This window comes from Stegodyphus dumicola, chromosome 3 (assembly GCF_044657685.1).
Source record: "Stegodyphus dumicola isolate Sdum_Otavi_A_Nest chromosome 3, ASM4465768v1".
NCBI lineage: Eukaryota > Metazoa > Arthropoda > Arachnida > Araneae > Eresidae > Stegodyphus > Stegodyphus dumicola.
Genome location: NC_140770.1, coordinates 269454998 through 269474591, shown reverse-complemented (window position 1 = coordinate 269474591; position 19594 = coordinate 269454998). Strand labels below are relative to the sequence as shown.

The window sequence follows — 19594 nt, the reverse complement described above, 5'->3', positions numbered from 1 at the left end:
CATAGAAATTTCTTTTCAAACCATTCCTTTTATATCCTAAAAAAAATCTGGAAGATTTCTTTGAAAATTGAGGATCTTAAAAAACTAAACATGGCTAAAATATATGGACTGGTTTGTGTTGAGCTGCCATCTACTATAAATAAAGAAGGTTTAGAGTAACCTATAGTAACCTATAAATCCTTCTTCATTCAATTTTTCTGTGCGTACAGAAGGAAATTTTTAGGTGTGTTCACACCGGACACACTGTGCCGCAAAGGGTTAAGGTCGTTCTTAGAGACCTTCCTTCAGATTGCCCACCTGAAGATCCACAGGAGCTGTTAGAAGAAGGTTTTAATGTGATCAAGGTAGGTCCGACATACCGATTTCGAACTAGAGGCCCCATGCTCTTTTCCAAGTTCATTCTTTTAATGAGCTTGGATCCCAAGAGTATCTATGAGATTAAACAATTAATGTTTTTCGATATTTCTGTGGATGCTAACAGATTTAAACGCAGTGTGGCCCACTGCTACAAATGTCAGTATTTTAACCACTCTTCAGAACAGTGTAAGTTAGCCCCTCGATGTGTGAAGTGCTTCTTACCGCATAAAATTTCGGAATGTGAAGCCAAGTGAATTCAAAAACTTAGATTCTGTAATTATGGACAGTCACATGCTGCAAACCTTAAGAAATGACCGAAAAATACAGCTAATCTCAAGAAAAAAATTCTATAATAAGGAAAATAACTCGCTAGCTGACATTCCTCGACCACGTGGTGAGCCTCCTGACCAAAAAACTGCAGAAAGTAACTAGAATTCTCCTCTTAGGGATAGAATTAGTCAATGTAATGAAAATGTTAAATCTTCGGAATATTTAGAAATTAGCTCGAAACCTCTTTCTGAAGGTCTGTCCAAGAAGAAAAATTCAAGAAATTGTAAATTCGCTGAGCAGATTTCTTTGCAAAGAATTGAAAGCCCAAAAATAACTCCAAAAGTATCTTTCGTGCTGTTAATGATTTCATTAATATAATCAAAAAAATTATTGCCTCCCCCCCAATTTCCGATTATGGATATTCTCAGAACATTCGCTGAAGGATTGAATGAAATTATAAATGTTCAAATCCTATAGATAAATTATTCATAGTGCTTAATATTTTTGAGGAAATCTTTAGCGGGAATTCTCCCACCAACAAAAAAAATTAATCTCACTTTATTGTCTAGATCAGCAATTTTCAACCGGTGGTACACAAATAAAGAAAGTATTTTTAACTATTAAGTTCAAAAATCTCTTGAATTAAAAGAACAACTGATAGAAATTTACTGTGATCGAACTCTAACTGAAGATTTCAAAAACATGTTACACTTGTTAACTTTTGGCTGAACCGAAAAAAAGATTTTAAATGCATCTCAAATAAAGCTATTAAATTTTTATTGCCTTTTTGCACAACCTATTTGTGTGAACAAGGATTTTCTTCCACATTTTATTTGGAAAATAAATACAAAACAAAATTAAAAGTGGATCCTAATTTACGCTTAAATTTAGGCGAAATAAGGCCAGACATAAAGAAATTGATCTATCTCTCTTAACCCTTTGCGGCACAGTGTGTCCGGTCTGGACACACCTAAAAATTTCCTTCTGTACGCACAGAAAAATTGAATGAAAAAGGATTTATAAGTTACTATAGGTTAATCTGAACCTTCTTTATTTATAGTAGATGGCAGCTCAACACAAACCAGTCCATATATTTTAACCATGTTTAGTTTTTGAAGACCCTCATTTTTCAAAGAAATCTTCCAGATTTTTTTAGGGTGTAAAAGGAATTGTTTGAAAGATATGTATATGTTATTTTTTTAGCTGTATGCTAATCTCCTTATTCTATATTAGTTTTAAATTTTTACCTTGAAATCTTGCCTAAAATCAAACGAACCCTTGGTGTGCCCAGACCGGGCTCACCGATCATCTAGGACAACTGAGAGTCTGTATTCATTGTTTCTCGCATCTCATCGGTCAGTTCACAGACAACAATGCTCATTTCAGCACTCTTTTCGAAGCTCTATTCAATCAGTGCGCCCGCTTTGGGCACACCACATAATTAAAACGATAAGTGCTATCTTCACAAAATTTTACTTGTGTACTCCTCTAGGCCTAATTAGACTGCCTATTTTTTTTTTTTTTTTTTTTTTTTTTTTTTTTTTTTTTTTTTAACCAAAACTCTGACTTTAAAAGGTAGCGTGCCGGAAAGGGTTAAACAGACCCAAATTTTGCACTAAATTTTAGAATGATAATTAAAATGGTAACCAGTTTTTAATCTGACGTTTTTATGTGTGCATATATAACACAAATAGTCAATAAAGTTGTGCAAAAGGCAATATATATATATATATGTTTTTTTTTTAATATTTCCATTGAGAATTTGAAAAATAATCATTGTAAAATGCAGTGATGGTACTCAAGTTTTTAAATTTTTTTTTAGATGGTACGCGTTAGTCAAAAGGTTGAGAACCGCTGGTCTATATTATATCATACATTTTCGAAAATTTTTCGCATACGTGGTTTATTGGCAGCTTGGTGTATTTTCGTTTGTTTTGCGTGCTATTTCTCATGAGGGTCGGTTTCAGATATTGTATTGCATTCTGAATCTTGAGTTATTTTTATATTGTTGATTGCAATTTTTGATTTATTTCTGTAGGGTGTATTAGGTACCCTTTAGGTAATGTTGTATTCAGGAACTTGTATGTAGTATTGTGGTCTCTATTCGGCCTTCTATTTTTTTGGGATATTTTTTTCAGACTTTGTATTGCACTTTGTATTTAGTTTCGCTTTGTTCATATTTATGTCACGTATCTTAGTAATACACTGGCTTTATTTTTCTTTATATGTACTTTCTGTTCACCTTCTCAAAGCTTGTTCAACTTGTTTTTGGACTACTATTTTCAGTGGCACTTGTGTTTCAGTTATGGTACCTAAGTTCGATATCCTGTTAACACCACTCGCATCCCATAATGCTCATTAACCATATTTTACCTTTGAGTGATATTTTCGAAATGGACAAATTTCTCGAGGGAGGTAAGTTTCCCGAGAACCGGGTACTCGGTTGATACACCACTCGCAGTGAAACCAGAAAGATCCTAAGAGATCTTTCGGGAAAAGCGGAAGTGGCTTAAAGCGAACCTTCGCAAAGTGAGGTATAACCGTGCTTCTCTTTTTATGTGTTTATTTATATTTAACATTTATTTATTCCTATTCGTAATCTAACTATATGCAAATTCTTTTCAAAGAATAAAAACATGATATTCCAGTTGAAATATAATTACATTTTAAGTATAACGTTATAGAAAATAACATCGGCAGGTTAAAAAGTTATACAAAGCATTTATTTTCTATTTAGTCATAAACTCACTGAGCAGCCTTTTGTGCCTTTTGTTTTCTTTTAACAGTTTCTAATATAAAATCAGCTGCTTTCTCTGCAAGCATCAAAACAGCAGCATGAGGATTGCCGGAAGTATGATGAGGAAATGCAGAACTGTCAACTACCCTCAAACTCTTGACCTTGTGTAACCTAGGGGGGAAAGTACCAATTAGAAAACGTTTTTTGAAATAAAAAAGTTACTAAAATAATTTATATTCGAGTTGTAGCGTTTATGATTTTTTTGATACTATATGAAATCAGCAACTTATCTATTGTTTCTGCATTAATTATTTTCTCCTTTCATCTTTCAATAAAATCCTGTAATGCTGCATTTTTATTTCAAACTTTCTCTGTCGGTCTCATTGCCAGTATCCCTATCGGTCTGATGCAGAGCTTGAGCTAAGAACTCAAAAATGAGAATATTTATTTAGCGGCAAGATTGAGGACCTCTGCTTATCCTTTTATTAAACATTTACCTATATGAATAGATGTGTTGAACTATAGATTTATCATACAGCATAAATGTGGAGAGGCATCTCGTACAGCATAAATGTGGAGAGGCATCTCATACAGCATAAATGTGGAGATGCATCTATTAGTAATGTTTCAAGGAGCTCAAATTAATCTTGCATTCAGTCGAATTTAATTATATCACCGACGATAGGAGCCTATATGATTTCAATTTCATTGCGCCATATGACAACATCATGGACAGTATGGCACAATCACAATAATTTCTGCTTATTTCTCACGCGATACTAGAATAGATGTTTTAGTAAACTTGCAGCTGATGTTTGAAATGGTCCGAGCAGACATTACAAAAATGATTAACGGTTATGCATACGGATTGCTTGGGGAAAATGCAACAGTCATTCACAATGCTTAAGGTGTATAGAGATCCCTCAGAATCTCGTCCCGTGAAGAAGCACAGATCTTCATCCTTGGGCGAGTTAACTGGCACTCAAAGCATCAAACAGTTTAACAAAAGGAGAGAACTCTGATTGGATTCCAAAATACTAATTTCTAACAGTGACGATTTTCTTCCAAAACTACCTTTCAGGGAAATCTTCCTAAGAAAAACTTGGAATAATGGGAAGTTTTCATTTCAAGAATGGCTTTCCAGTGGTTGAGATACTTTTAGATGTATTTAAGGCTATAAACTACTGCCAATTCGTTCTAAATTCGGTTCCCAGTGACTACGTGGAACTTTTTTACCCCACGGTGTTCAATCTTCAAGGGCTTGCCAAAGTGGATTAATTAGTCTCTGAGAATAAAAACTTTTCTATTAGCGAAGGCTGAACTGAAATGGTTAAGGAATGGAACTAAAAACCCTTTTCCCCTCAACTCCCTTTTTCCTTCACCTCTTTTTGGAAGAGAGCCAAAGCTTGCATGATGACATTATCATGACTGTTACCTAGTAGGCAGTAGTACCTGTTTACGCTGTTTCATGAAGATAAAATCGATGCCTTCGTAATACCTGAGTTTAGAGTCCAGAACGGCCATTGGGTCATCTTGGGGTCCCATAGCGCATGAGCCAATAGGATGATAGGCAGTGATTCCAGAGGTCCTGAGCCAACATTCTAGGTACCGATCGTCATCCAAGCTCTGATTGAAGGCAGTACACGCTGAGTATCCAGGCAAATGAAGACGAGCACCCAATCTGCGGAGAGGTTCTGTGGTTCCCAGTCTGGCTGCCACTTTCATAGCTGTTAGAAATAAATAGAATATGGTAAAACATTTTCCATCTTGGATTGCTTATAAATAAAGTATATTATGAGCTTTTTTTCTCTTTCTACTCACTTATACTATAAAAATAGTATTATTGTTTTTAGTGCAATGTAAATATACTTAGTTTCCAATCTGGAACTGAAACTAACACAAGCTAAATGTCCGTTCACTTGCGGATAGAATTAGAGCCTTTAAACAAAAACTAAGTTAAATCGAATAAAATTCACAGTAGCAGCCAAGCCTAACTTAAACATTGGCTTTCCCTAACTAATCGCATGTGAAGAATGGGAGTAAGTGAATCTTTGTCAGTAAGCTAATGCAAATAGTAGAAACTTAAGCTACCAAATGCTGTCAAATATATTTTGAAAGTAACTTGTATTTTAAACCAGTTTGCAATAAAATTGATTAAGGGAGAAAAGCCGAAATGATAAGATATTATTAAAATAAAATTCTTATCATTTAAAATTAAAAATAGAAATAAAACAACATAACTGTATACTTTAATGTACTCAGAAGTTACCTTGTTTTCCTTTAAAACTTTGTGCAATGATATTGTTCTTTCACATTAAACAAAAATATAAAGTATTAAAATTTGAGTTTTTCAAACTGACTTAATTAACTTTTCCATAGTAACTAAGTAACTGGAAAAAGCTAAATGAAAAAAGTATAGAATGCTGTATTTTTACGTTTACCTATAAAAGCAATCGCAGAAATGCATTTATAAAAAGTATGGAATGCTATATTTTTACGTTTACGTATAAAAGCAATAGCAGAAAATTTATACGTTTGGCATACATAAATATTCCACAATAATCAATTACTAAAATCGTTCTGTATCTGTAAATTGCCTTTTAATGTCAGAAACGTTGAGTTTAACTTAATGAAATTTCTACTTTTGTCTTATTTCTATAATGTTATACGGGAGTAAAATTGGTATGGCTTTACTGGACGTTTCTGGTATTAAATCGGTAGACTGTTGATACAGACTGCACTTTAAAATTTATTTTCAGTTGTTTATTTACTCTTTATCTATATAAATAACGTATAAATTATGTCATACATATGCATAGCATTTCTTTTTTTGTTCATTTGGCTATTTTAGAACGAAATTGCAACTTTATAAGGTATTTCTTCCGCTTTCTTAGCATGTCTTTGCGGTGTAATGGTCAGCACACTTGGCGCGTATTCGAGAGTTCCGACGTTCGAGTCCCGGCGAAAGCATTTATCATTTTTCATATCTTTAGCATCAAAATAACCTAATGTCTCAACACTCTTTCTTTCATATTGATTCCCAAACTTCATTACTGCATAGCCTTCATCTGTGAAGGCCATTAGTGGTCGAGTGGTTAAGACCGCTGAGTAATGGTAGTTCGACCTGGCTTGGGTTCAAACCCAAGCGAAGGGGCTGGCTGCATGGTTTGTTTTCGTGGTTTTCTCCATGTGTAACGGTGAATATGAATCAATTTCGCTCAGAAAGCCTTCCATGAAGACATCCTTCCTCTTAGGCAGATAGGCAGATTAGGCTTTGCCACATTATAATAACCTAACCTTTAGCTGTGGAACATGTAAAGTGGAGTAACTTTTATCTCTTTACTATTTAAAGTATTGTATCATCTCTGTTATTAAATAATGAAGAATCTTTGTACAATAATGAAGAATATATATGTATATGCATATATGTTCTGCGCATTGTAGAAAAATGGAGTCACCTATAGCCAGCAAATATTGAACATATATGGTAGTTCTCATCCCCCTCTCCAAATATGTGTACCTTGAAGGCCGAATTTTGATTTTCGAATTTGTTCTTTATTTATAGGCGAATTTAAGGAATTTTGATTAAAAACTCATTCAAATTTAACCAGAAAACTCAGCGATGTAAAAGAAGTGTGTCACTATTCGGCTAATCGTTGAATTTATACTTCGAGTTTAATCAACAACTCAGCCATTTAATAGCCCACCAGCGGCCGAGCGGTAAAGTCGCTGAACACTGGTAGTTCGGTCCGAGGTTCGAATCCCGCGAACGGGCCGGCTGCATGGGCGTTTTCGTGGTTTTCCCCATGTGTAACGTGTATACGAGCCAGTTTCCCTTAGAAAGTCCTCCACGAAGGCATCCCTTCCCTTAGGCAGATAGCCCTCGAGGCTTTGCCATAATCACACACACACACAGCCATTTAATAGAATGTGTCGCTACTGCTCGATTTGAAGCATTTTTTCTTTCACGCGGCAGTGTGTTGCCGTTCAGAAAAGTGTAAAATAATATTTAGTTTTTCTTTCAAATCTTTTCTGTTATTAATTAAGAAACAGCACGATTTAAAAGCAATTAAAGCACATTCATTTCAGTCATTTTTAATTACTGGCCGGACCCGTGAAATTTATTTAGCTGACTTCATTAAAATCATTATACATATTTTTTATGACATTTAATGTGGATTTTTCAATTGAACTAAAAGTTGGAGAAGGATTGGATAAACTTCTCGCAGCCACTCGCTGTTTAAGTAGTAATTTTACCTCGTTCTTATTTTTAACGCAAGTTTTGAAGAGTGCAGTTCGAGTTTAACAGTTATGTTTTCGTGACAAAGAAGCATATTCAGCATATTTTGTTATATATAACATATAACCTATTTTTCATTAAGAGTTCAAATAAATAACTATTAAGAGGATCTAGAAATTCCGAGTTGTATGACAAGTTTCTTTCTGGAAGATCTGTAGAGTTCGACGAGGACATCTTGCAAACCCTGGTGGAACAAAATGCTAGAATTGTTTAGGAAGTAGCAGAGGATGAAGGAGACTATATTTTAGATTAAAAATTACATTGTTTATCTTAATTTGAAAAATAAAAAAGAAGTATATTAAGAAAAGCACCGCATTATTTATCGGATGACTTTTAGGTAGTCTAAAAGTTAGCATACATGTAGTTAGAATAGCGTATCGCTGACCGATTAGGAGAAAGCGTGCATTATAGTACGTTTAGTGTTGTGCACAAATGAAGAGCAACGACTTGCAATCCGTTTTCTGTGGGCTAGAAAAACTTGGATTAAAACTTACAGACATACATATTTTTATCTTCTTGATGACATAAAAGTAGTGGTTGTAAGGTTTCTTTTCTGGTTTTTTTTTTTTTTTTTTTTTTTTTTTTTTTTTTTTTTTCCTCATTCCATACTGAGATGAAATTTATCTTCCCTGCTTTATGAAATAAAGCAAAAAGCTAATGCTTCGATACAACAGTCAGTCAACTGTAGATGGCTGTAAGGTTTCTTTCTTTCTTTTTTTGTTTCCATTTCATACTGAGATGAAATTATTTTCCCGAACGTAATTTAAATAAAGCAAAAACCAAGTTCTTTTTAACAAAAATCCAACTTTAAAAACATGGATAAATTTGTAAACATATAATTACTTCATCTTAAACGGAACTACAGGTACAATTTTTATATCAAACTCTTAGAATATTCTTCTGAAATTGCCATTCAGGCAAACATAACTCTGTTCCTTTTATTTGTGGCTCTCGATATTTTACTGCCCTCAAAAATCATTTTAATCTTATAGTTCACAGAACCGTTTAGTGGCTATGTGAATCGAAAACAGATTTTTATGAACAAAGTATACTGAGACTGATGCCACGATGGAAGGAGTCTTGGGTCATATGCTGAAACATAGCTAAGACGTGTAGATATACATTCTTTGTCAGAAAAGTTCCAGGACAATTTTTTTTTAAATTTCTGAGTTTGCAGTACTAAAGAGGAAAAAAATCTTGTTTTTATGTTACCTGGTATGTATTCTTACTTGAAATGACCTTGGCCATGTGTCCGCGCAGACTTACTAGGTGGCAGGGATTACCAACATACTGTTCGGATTGTTGTCGCATTCGTTAAGGTGACAAATGGATGTTGATTGTGAGCAAAGCGTGAACATTAAGTTCTGCGTTAAGCTCGAGACTTTCCCTAGTGAAATATGGCACATGATTAAACAAGCATATGCAGATGAGATACTTTCAAGAAGTCGAGTTTTCGACTGGCATAAAAGTTTAAGTGAAGGCAGAGATTCTATGCAAGACGATCCCAGCGCTGATACCGATGCGTGGAGCATTAAGGCAGTTATTGCAAGAAGACCGTCATGTAACTGTGCGTATGATATGATAATAACTGAATTTAAATCGTTATGTCTGTCATAAGATTTTACGCGAAGATTTAGGGAAACAGAAACTTAATGCAAGAATCGTGCCTCACTCACTAACAGATGAACAGAAAGAGAAAAGAGGAAGAATTTCTGCTAAACTATTGGATAGAGCCAGACGTGATCCCACATTTGTGTCCAAGATTATTGTGATTTTTTTCTTGTGAGTGAAAAGGTAACTGAAAAGAAAGCTTCATCAAGATTATCGCAGACATCCAACAGGTTGTAACAAATGAGTTTGCAAGCATCGCAGTTAAAGATTTCCCCGCTTGCTTCCAAGATCTCCAGAAAAGTTGGCAGTTGTGTATAGATAACCAAGGAGACTACTTTGTTAGCAGCTAGGATCATTACTTGGTAAATGCAATTTTCCATTTTTTTTACAAACTTTGTCCTGAAACGTTTCTGACAAAGGATGTATATTAACCATTTTTCATCTATTATTTTTTTAAAAAGTTGCATTAATTTCAGATTTTCATTCATAGTAAGAGTTAAATGCTTACCTTTAATGAGACATTTGACATCTTCTGTCTCACTTAAGTAATTAGGATCAATGAGGGGAGCGTCCAAGAAGTTAACCGATTTCAGAAAGATTTTTCCTTTGCTGACTGGATGAGTACATGAAGCCAACATAATGAAGCCTTCTTTAGAATCATTTTTTGAATCGGGAAATGTTTCCACGAAGGCCTAAAAATAACTTACTTCTGTTCCAATCAGTTGTTACACAGCAAGTAAGAAGAAGCACTGATGTAATCATTTTCAAAAGACACATGAAGGAAAAATGAATTCCACTTACATCTTTTTTGAAGTTTGCAATGGAAGTGAAGAGCGGTTCATTTACAGAGCCCAAGTTGAACAGCGTTAAAAACAATTTATTTCCATTTTCGCGATCTCCAGTAGATGGCAGGCGTACCACAGCCTCCACTCCACTGTGAGCCAAGAAGCCTGTGTGCAAAAGAAAGGGAATCATTCAAAACAAAGGAAAAGCTAGTCAATCCAAAATAAATACGAACTATAAAAAAATTGTTGTGTACTGCTGGTCTGTAGCGATCTTAAGTAACTAGGCCACGTAAACAGGAGAATTCGAAACTTTATTCTACTTGAGATTAATAAGTTTCGCTGGCAACATAAACGGCTAAAAGTAGCTTAAATAAACACACATATAGGGTAAAATTTTCCAAAACACAGGAGAAATACCATAGATCACAAGGTATAAACCTGTTATCATCAAATGGTGTGCTCAATAGCATAACAGTCTACAAAGGCTCTGAACTGAATTTTAGCTTCATACAGTCTCACGTTCTGTATGTGACAAAGTCCAGTTTCTAATGAAACAATTCGATGGTGGGTTCGAAGCGCGGAAATTTCAATCTCGACGAGGATGTCAGCTCTGGACGACAATACTCTGTAAACAGAGAACTATTAAAAGAAGCTGTCTTTAAAAATCCACGTCATATAGGAACTATCAAATGGATTAGATATTCCGATAGACCCAGTCTTCTTCAAATGATAATGTACCGTGCTGTCAGACAGTATGGTACATAATCATTTGAAGAAGATTGGGTATGTAAGTCGCTATATGGATATCTCGTATTTTAACCGAGCAAAAAATGCTTACTCGAGCCTCAGTATGTGAATCCTTGCTGAAATAAAATTAAAGAGTTCTTTATTTTATTATTCAAGCAGCTGAATACTGCAGATGAGAAGGGGATACTCAGCAACGTTACAATAAAAAGACCAAATGAACCTCTTTCAGTCATATCGAGAGGGCTGCTTCGCAAAAAAAGAATGCTTTGTGTATATTGAGATTACAAAGGGATTGTACACTGTTAATTGTTTCTTCCAAATCAGACAATGAAGTCGGGGAAATATTCTTCCTAGATGCAGTTTTAAAAGAAGATATTGGAAGAAAGCACCCAGGTGTTGTTTTCCAACATGAAAATGCATGGTCACACATTTCGATGAATATCAGACAAAAACATGTTGAGTATGCCTAAGATGTTTTTCGTCCCTCATTCACCCATAATCACTAGACTTTGCTTCCTCAGATTTTCACCTCTTCAGATCACTTCGAAATTTTCTGAAAGGCTTGATGTTCACTTCTTTGGAGACAAACAAACAGCACATCGGTAACTTCTTTATGAATAAACCTAATGACTTCTTTTAAAATGAAATTTTTCATGTCACCAGAGCCTAGTAGGAGACCCCTATCTGTATCTCCTGTTATACTTGATATATGTGCATAATTTCAATATCAATCGTTTCAAATTTTAAAAAAATAATAGTAGGGGATCCTCAGATCCGTTTTTCGGTGAGTTTTCCATCATTTGGGCGGATTTGCCACCTTATCACAACATTCTTAGGGACAAGAAGTTTTTTTTTTTTTTTTTTTTTTTTTTTTTTTTTTTTTTTTTTTAAGCATATTTTGTTTATATAATACAACTGCCTTTTCTTTTACTTAGGATTTGATAAAGAATGACATCTTGCATTCAAGAACTTTTTAAACGTTGTTTTTTCTGTCATCCCGTACATTTTTGCGTGTTATTTTATATAACTCTATTTATAATTATATGTATATAATTATAAATAGATGTATTTATATGTATATAATTATAAATAGAGTAGTATAATTATAAATAGTTTATAATTATATGTATATAATTATAAATAGAGTAGTAGTAAAATATAATATATGTAAAATATAATACATATTTTATATATAATTATATAATATTTCATATTAGGTCCAAGGTAGTTGTAAAGAACAAAGAAAACACCTGCAAAACCTATTTTCTAAATTAGGTACACGTATGAAGCATCAATATACGAACTTATAAAGTAATACAGGAAATAAACACAGACAAAACAAATAACTATCACAGATTCAAAGTTAAACAAAATAAGCAATCAATGGTCAAATTATCCTCCAAACTCAACTAAATATAAATAAATAAAAAATCTGAAAGGGTTCAGACTTTAATAGTCGTCCAAAAGGGCTCTTTTAAAGTTTAATATGGTTTACTATTAGTCCAAAGGGGCTTTGTCCCCGAAGGACTATTGTTTTCGTTTGGCGTTGGTTCACTATAAATGTCCATTTCACTTTTCAAACTGTTGCCACCAAATGTTAGAGTCCTGCAAATTATGCTTGACGAAATTAATTAATGAAAAATCTGCATAAATGTATGTATATTTCTCGCATTGTGATAAAACAACGGTACATAGAGCCATCGAATTTTGAATGACGTAATCCTACTGCGAATATGGGCATGTGGAAGCCCAAATTTAAAATTTGGAATTTGTTTTATTATCAATTTCATATTTTGTAAAACTTTAGAGAGTTTCTGATTAACAAACTCAAGGATTTCAAAGCGAGCCATGGCAACGTTGTACAGAAAAAAAAAAAAAAAAATTATCTCCAGCGCGCGAGACTCTGTTTCGGAAATTCGAAAGGATACGCACAAATTAAAACTATTTTGAGATATTGCTTTTCAACTGAATTTTATAGTGTAAGTGCGAAGAACGTGATATTTAATAAATAAAGGTAATAGACAAAACGTTAAAAAACGCCCATTTGGACTTAATTTAAAATCTGAAACCTTTCAGATTTTCTTTTTATTATTATTATTATAAAAGCACAGCCCCGATCCTCGTAGCCGGCACAAGCCGGCCGTGTGATAAAAAAATAGGACTTGCCAGAAAAAAAAAAAAACAAGTATAAGAAAAAGCAAATAAAGTCGAAAATCCGAGTCTCAGTGCCGAATTCCAATTCTGTCTTTGTTCATATTTATAATCTTCATTATTGTCTCTGTAAAATCTTTCAAATTTGAATAGTTCCTTTTAAAATATTCCTTAATATTTATATATTAAATTTTATATCATTATATTTCCTTACTATTTATATAAAATTTAATATATATTTTATAATATGGTTTATCAGTAGAGATTATAAACAGAGATAGCCCACGTGGAAGAGAGAAACATTTTAAAGAATACTCGATGAAGATACATTTAGACTTAACTGGAACGTTGTATATTTTTTATATTTAAAAAGTGAAAAAATATGTATTTGTATATTTAATGTTTTTAATTAGATATATCAGGAATTTTATTGCGTTTTTATTAAAATCAAGCAGATTCAAACGTTGAATAAAAATTCCTAAAAACTGCTTCTGTTGCTTTTCAGTAGTTTAGTCTGTTAATCTATAACAGATAGACTCAGTTTGAAAGATCAATGTATCAATGTCTTACATTTTGGCGAATGGCAACAGACTCGAATCAAAAGTGAAACAACGCATTTAGAGTGAATCAATGTGAAATCATGTTTGCAGAGTAATCGCTCGTTTGAGCTAACAATAAATAAACAAGCAAATAAAAACAGTACATAACACAAAAAAATTACATAAAAGCCAAATTATAAACAATATTTTAAAATTTTACAAAAATGTGTAACATCGCATTGTTTTGTTATTAATTTGTGTAAGTAATTGTGCATAATCTCTACATATAATAAAAAGAAGAGTCTGTCTGTGTGTGTGTGCTTTCCTTGGTGCTGCGCGTAAGCTAATAGACCCAGGGCTGCGAAATTTGGTACATACAGTGGATGGACAAAAATATGGAAACACCTTATGAAATGCATGTTTGAAAAGAAAGATTGATTTTAATGAAACATGTAGGTGGTGCTGGCGTTTTTGACTACTGACGCCACCTATACAACTTCGTAAATGTGCTAAACAGTTCAGTTGTTGTCGGAGTACTGTTATGTGAGGTTGTCATTGCATTATGCCAGAGTTAACAGACTTCGAACGTGGGCAAATTGTTGGAGCACGTATGGTAGGTGCTTCCGTAAGCAAGGTAGCCGAGGTGTTTAGGGTTTCAAGAGGTACTGTATCGAAGATTTATTCCGCATATTTGAAAAGCGGAAAAACATCATCTGCTAAATCACAGCGAGGACGAAAGTGTGTCCTGAGTGATCGTGACAGACGATCATTAAGGGCAATTGTGACGAAAAATAAGAAGACCACAGCTGCAAAAGTTACTGCTGAAATGAATGTTGTGTTACCGAACCCTGTGAGTACCAAAACAATTAGAAGGGAGCTTCATAAACAGGGAATTGCTGGCCGTGCTGCAATTGAGAAGCCACTCATCAGTGATGCTAATGCCCGTAACAGGAAAAGGTGGTGTTTAAGTCATAAAGCCTGGACTATAGAGCAGTGGAATCGAGTAATATGGTCTGACGAGTCTTCTTTCACATTGTTTCCCACTTCTGGCCGAGTTTACGTCTGGAGAACGCCATCTCAAGCCTATAATACAGACTGCTTGTTGCCAAGAGTCAAACATGGCGGGGGTTCTGTTATGGTTTGGGTAGCCATATCGTGGTTCTCTGCTAGCCCCATGATAACTGTGTCAGGGCACATGACTGCCAAGACTTATGTGAACATTTTGGCCGATCAAGTTCATCCCATGGTACAAACTTTGTTCCCCGATGGTGATGGTGTCTTCCAAGACGACAAAGCCCCTGTTCCCACAGCTCACATTGTCCAGGACTGGTTTTCTGAGCACGAGGATGAGTTGTCCCATCTCCCCTGGCCACCACAGTCACCAGACCTGAATATTATCGAACCTTTGTGGTCTACATTGGAACGGAAAGTGCGTTCTCGTTATCCACCGCCAACATCGTTATCTGAACTTGCCACCGTTTTGCAGGAAGAATGGTATAATATTCCCTTGGCAAACATACAGGAACTGTATTTATCCATTCCGAGAAGACTGCAAGCTGTTTTGGATGCCAACGGGTTTCCTACACCATATTAAGCAAAGAAACATGTTTTTTTTAAAGGTGTTTCCATATTTTTGTCCAACTCCTGTAGGTGCAATCTAGACAAGAGTCAGTGCACCTTGAAGCAATTTTTTTCAAAATTCGAATCAGATTTCTTTTATTTTATGTTTTTTGATCGATAGCACGCAACCGTTGTTGCTGATATATCTCTGTTGCCATTGTTGCTGATTCAGCACTGTAGCTACTCGGATCATTGATATCAGCAGTTTAGCTACTTGGAAAAATGAGGGCGATAATTCTGTGCAATTTTTTAACTTAATATTTCTCTTGGATACTGGACGTTTGTCGAGAGGTACTAAGATACGACGTTTGTTTGTTTTCCAGTACATTTAAAAGCCAGACGAAGGCTGGCTGCATAGCGGCTAGTTTGTTCATATTTAATTGAAGGGCACAGCTACATACTTTTAAATTTTTAAAAAATTAAAAAATTTTTAAAAATTCGTTTTTAACTTAACTAATTTGTTTTTTAACTTATGTTCTAAACCAGCGGTCGTCGTCAACCATTAAAACTTCACGGACCACTGCATATATAATTTTATATTTGGCAGACCATTAATATGAATTTAAAAAAAAAAAACTTAAATCAGACCTTCAAAACTACATATTAATACACAAAAACAATATTCAACTTTCCAATACCATGTAATTCTAATTTTCATTTGTTAATATAATTTTCGAAACATTTGGTGTTCATCAGGATGCTTTTATGGAAATTCAGGTTACGCCCCTGATTATGAATAACAATTAAAACACTATTATCATCTCCCTGATACACATACTTCGTTCACATTGAAAAATTATACGAAAAGTACAAAAATCTTACCTTCTTGTACAGAAAGCTTCACATTTCCATATCACTGGAAAGGAACTTCACGAAAAGCAAGAACAAACCGGCAAACGCAAAGCAATATCAATAAACTGAAAGTGTTACGCCTCGAATTTTTAATTATTGTAAACATAATAATTATCGCTAACTCAGCAATGGCGCCATCGATCAACAGTTAGACAAAACAAAAACTGAAACTTCCAGTGATAAACAAGAATGCAGACGGTTCTCATAAAAAATCCATCAAGTTGCCAATTGACACGGAGAAAAACTGTGTTATTAAGGACTGCAATAGCATATGTTTGTAATTCAAAAGGAAAGAGATCGCTCTATTATTGATAACAGCAGCATATCCATGGATGCCAACTCTCACTTTCAAATGTCGCTAGATACACCTGAAAAAGTAGCTAAAATGTCGCTAAATTTAGAAGGAATTTCGCTAAAAGTAGTAGCTTAAAAAAAAAAAAAAAAAAAAAAAAAAAAAAACCTTATATTCCAGAATAGGTTTTGTTACTCGTCATTTTTTTAAAATTGAATCTTCATAAAAAATATAAATAATGCCCCAATTTTTCTGCGGACCATCAAAACGTTTTCACGAACCACCGGTTGGCGACCGCTGTTCTAAACGTTTGTCCCCATCAAAAGTGCTAGTAAAATTCATTTTTTACGGCTGCTTCAATGGCTTTTTACTCCACTGCAAAGAATAATTTTTTTTTTTAAAACTAAGCAGACCCATGAAAGCTGGGCCCTTCTTACTGCAAGCCCTTCAATTGTATTATGTTTTTTTATGGTATTTTTTATGGTGTACTTTTTTATCATTTATTATTTATTTCCTGTTTCATTTTGTTAAATTTTTTTTGCAGATTTGCATTTTCGTGTATAATTTTTATTTGTGTGTAATACTTGTATTTTTCAGATTTTAGGTGCTGAAATCAAAATTTTCATCAGCAAATTTAGTTTACTGAAGTGGAAAAGATCATATAATTCAAATCGAAATTAAAAAAATACGCATTGAGGAAGATGACTTGTATGAAACAGAAAATAAAGACAGACAATAGAAGTAAAAATAATTGTTACGGGAAAAGTAAGAAGTTGTAGTTTTATAGAAGTAAAAAGAATTGTTGGTTTGTGTAGATTTCCTAAATAAGCAGGCTATATAAAGTAAAGCTTTAAGTACTGCAACTCTAGAGGAAATAAATCATTACAAATGAAGATAACAAGTGCTTCAACAGAATCACGTGACATTGCTCTAATTCTCTTTAACTCAGGTAAATATTGTAGATTCGACCCCAAATGTTCCCTCGTAACATTCTATTTATAATTCATTATTTCGCAGATTATTTAGCAATTTTATGTTTTAGTGTGTTCGGGAGATCTTTGACGAAAAGAGCAATGCCACTAAAATAAAGCTCTAAGATACTTCTGCATTCATTAATTTCGGATCAGAAAGGCATTCAGATTGGCAACATTTATAGGAATGCCAAAATTTTCGCTTGATTCTTTCCCGCAAACTTCTCAGTTCTCAAATCGTTTCATTTAGCAAAACGTAAGATGTTTAGCTTATCTTTCAAATTTAATTAGTCTGTCAACAAACTGCGTCGTTTTGTATAACTTTTTGTATAACTTAAACAAAAAAGCTTTGCATAACCTTTTTCTAAACAAGTACATTTTTACAGAGATGATCGATAGTATATGTGAAAGAAAAATTAAGTGAGTTTTCTAAAATTTATTAACTGATATTTGCAAATAAAAAACAAAAATATCCAAAAAAGAAATGCGAGCCACTGTAGCTCTTTATTTCCTTCTCAGTAGAACACTGGTGTGCAAAACTTAAGCAACAATGTAAATTTTAATCAGATAGCCATGAAATTGTAGAATTGTTCTTGCGTTCAGTACAATGAACACGCAATTCAGTAGAAAGGTCATGCGTATGCAAATGCAAGGAAAAAAAGTCACAGGCTACGTGAGCGTACATAAAACGCGTACGGTCGGCGCGCTCAACTCGAGATTACCATATTAAAGACATTCGTTTAAAGACGTTAATTAAAGACATTCGTTGCAAGTGCAAGGAGTTCTTCCGTGAAATAATGGCTAGAAGAAATGATCTGGATGACTTCACAAATGGAAGAATGATCGAAAATCTGGAGTAGGGACGAAGTGTGACCAGTATAGCTGAAGAGTTCGGAATCAACAAAAGTGGCGTTTCGCGCGTTTAGAAAGCCTTTGTAACAGATTTACATATTATTAAAATCTTGTAGTTTAAATAAGTTAAATTGATGAACATTAAGGTATTTGTGAATGGCAATATTTGAAATCAGACTCGAGTGCCACGTGCGACTCTCGCATGAAGAATGTAATTTATTTTTAAATGTTAGAATTCTTTTTCCTTCTTGTTTTGTATGTCGCTATTTGAGTGTTAAATAAAGTTTTTTCTTTGTTCCATCATTGGGGTTGCTTCATATCGCCAAAGAAGTATCACAGTCATAATTATTTTGGAGGCACCGACTGAGATCGAATAATCGTGCGTATTTTTATTTTATTAGTTCATCACTGAACATAATATTAGTGATACTAGATTATTACTTCCTGTTTAATATTGAATTGTCTTATTTTTTACCGTTTTGGATATTATTTTTAATATTCATTTTAGTTGTTCAGACAGTAGATATATATATTGCTCTATGTTGTTATTCTTATTTTAGTCACAATTTATGTGGTAGAGAGAATTAACTTCATATAATTTTAATATTTCATTTTTAAGGTATACGTATTTAACAGAGTGCATTTAATTCCGTGATTCCTGACTGCATTAATTAATTAAAGTAATTGAATTGAGCTATTTTGAGGAAGTATAAAGAAAACAGTGTTCGTTAATTTTAAACATAGAAACAATTTCTTACTTAGGAAGAGCTCGTAAGGAAGATTTGCAAAATCTCGCTGCTGAACTGGGAGTTCGTGTGACTGCAGATTCGAAAATAGTCGATTTAAAACAGAAAATTGTTGAAAGTAGAGATTATGATGATGTATTCGTCAAAAGAGTCTTAGACACAATAATAGAAGAACGGAAAGAGAGGGAGGAAAGAGAAGGACGGAAAGAGAGGGAGGAAAGGGAAAGAGAAGAACGGAAAGAGAGGGAGGAAAGGGAAAGAGAAGAACGGAAAGAGGAAAGGGAACGAGAAGAACGTAGGAGACAGGAAGAAGCAGAAGAGCGGAGAAGAAACGAACAATATGAATTAGAGAGATTAAGACTTGAAGCAGAGACAAAGTCTCAAAATACCGGACAGATCCGGCCGAAAACGGAGCTGCGTCACCTTATGAAGAAATTCGATGACAAGAAAGGAGATATCAGTCTATATTTGCTATTGTTTTGAGAGGCATGCAGAATGGGCTAAAACTGATAAAGAAGAATTTGTATCTCATTTACTAGGACTACTTCCTTACGAAGTAACCCAGTTAATAGCTAGAGAACCCTCCCATAAAGACTATGAACACGTGAAGAATTTATTGTTAAGACGGTTTAAACTAAGCCCGGAAAAGTTTAGGCAGAAATTTATGAAACATCAAAAGAGTACCGAATCCACATGGGTGGATTTCAATTATGAAATAGAAAATTATTGCAAAGAATGGGTAACTGGTCTAGGAGTTAAGACTT

General features: G+C 34.1%; 1 protein-coding gene across 1 annotated transcript in view; it reads right to left on the bottom strand.

Annotated features, from left to right (window-relative positions):
- LOC118198831 (glucose dehydrogenase [FAD, quinone]-like) overlaps positions 1 to 19594 on the bottom strand; it is a 100167-nt gene that overhangs the window by 10273 nt on the left and 70300 nt on the right. The window contains exons 9-12 of the mRNA XM_085814128.1: positions 10077 to 10225; positions 9784 to 9967; positions 4863 to 5091; positions 3377 to 3535 (exon numbers count right to left, since the gene is read on the bottom strand). Coding sequence (XP_085670254.1) covers positions 3377 to 3535; positions 4863 to 5091; positions 9784 to 9967; positions 10077 to 10225 — 721 coding nt within the window. The remainder of the gene's footprint in view (positions 1 to 3376; positions 3536 to 4862; positions 5092 to 9783; positions 9968 to 10076; positions 10226 to 19594) is intronic.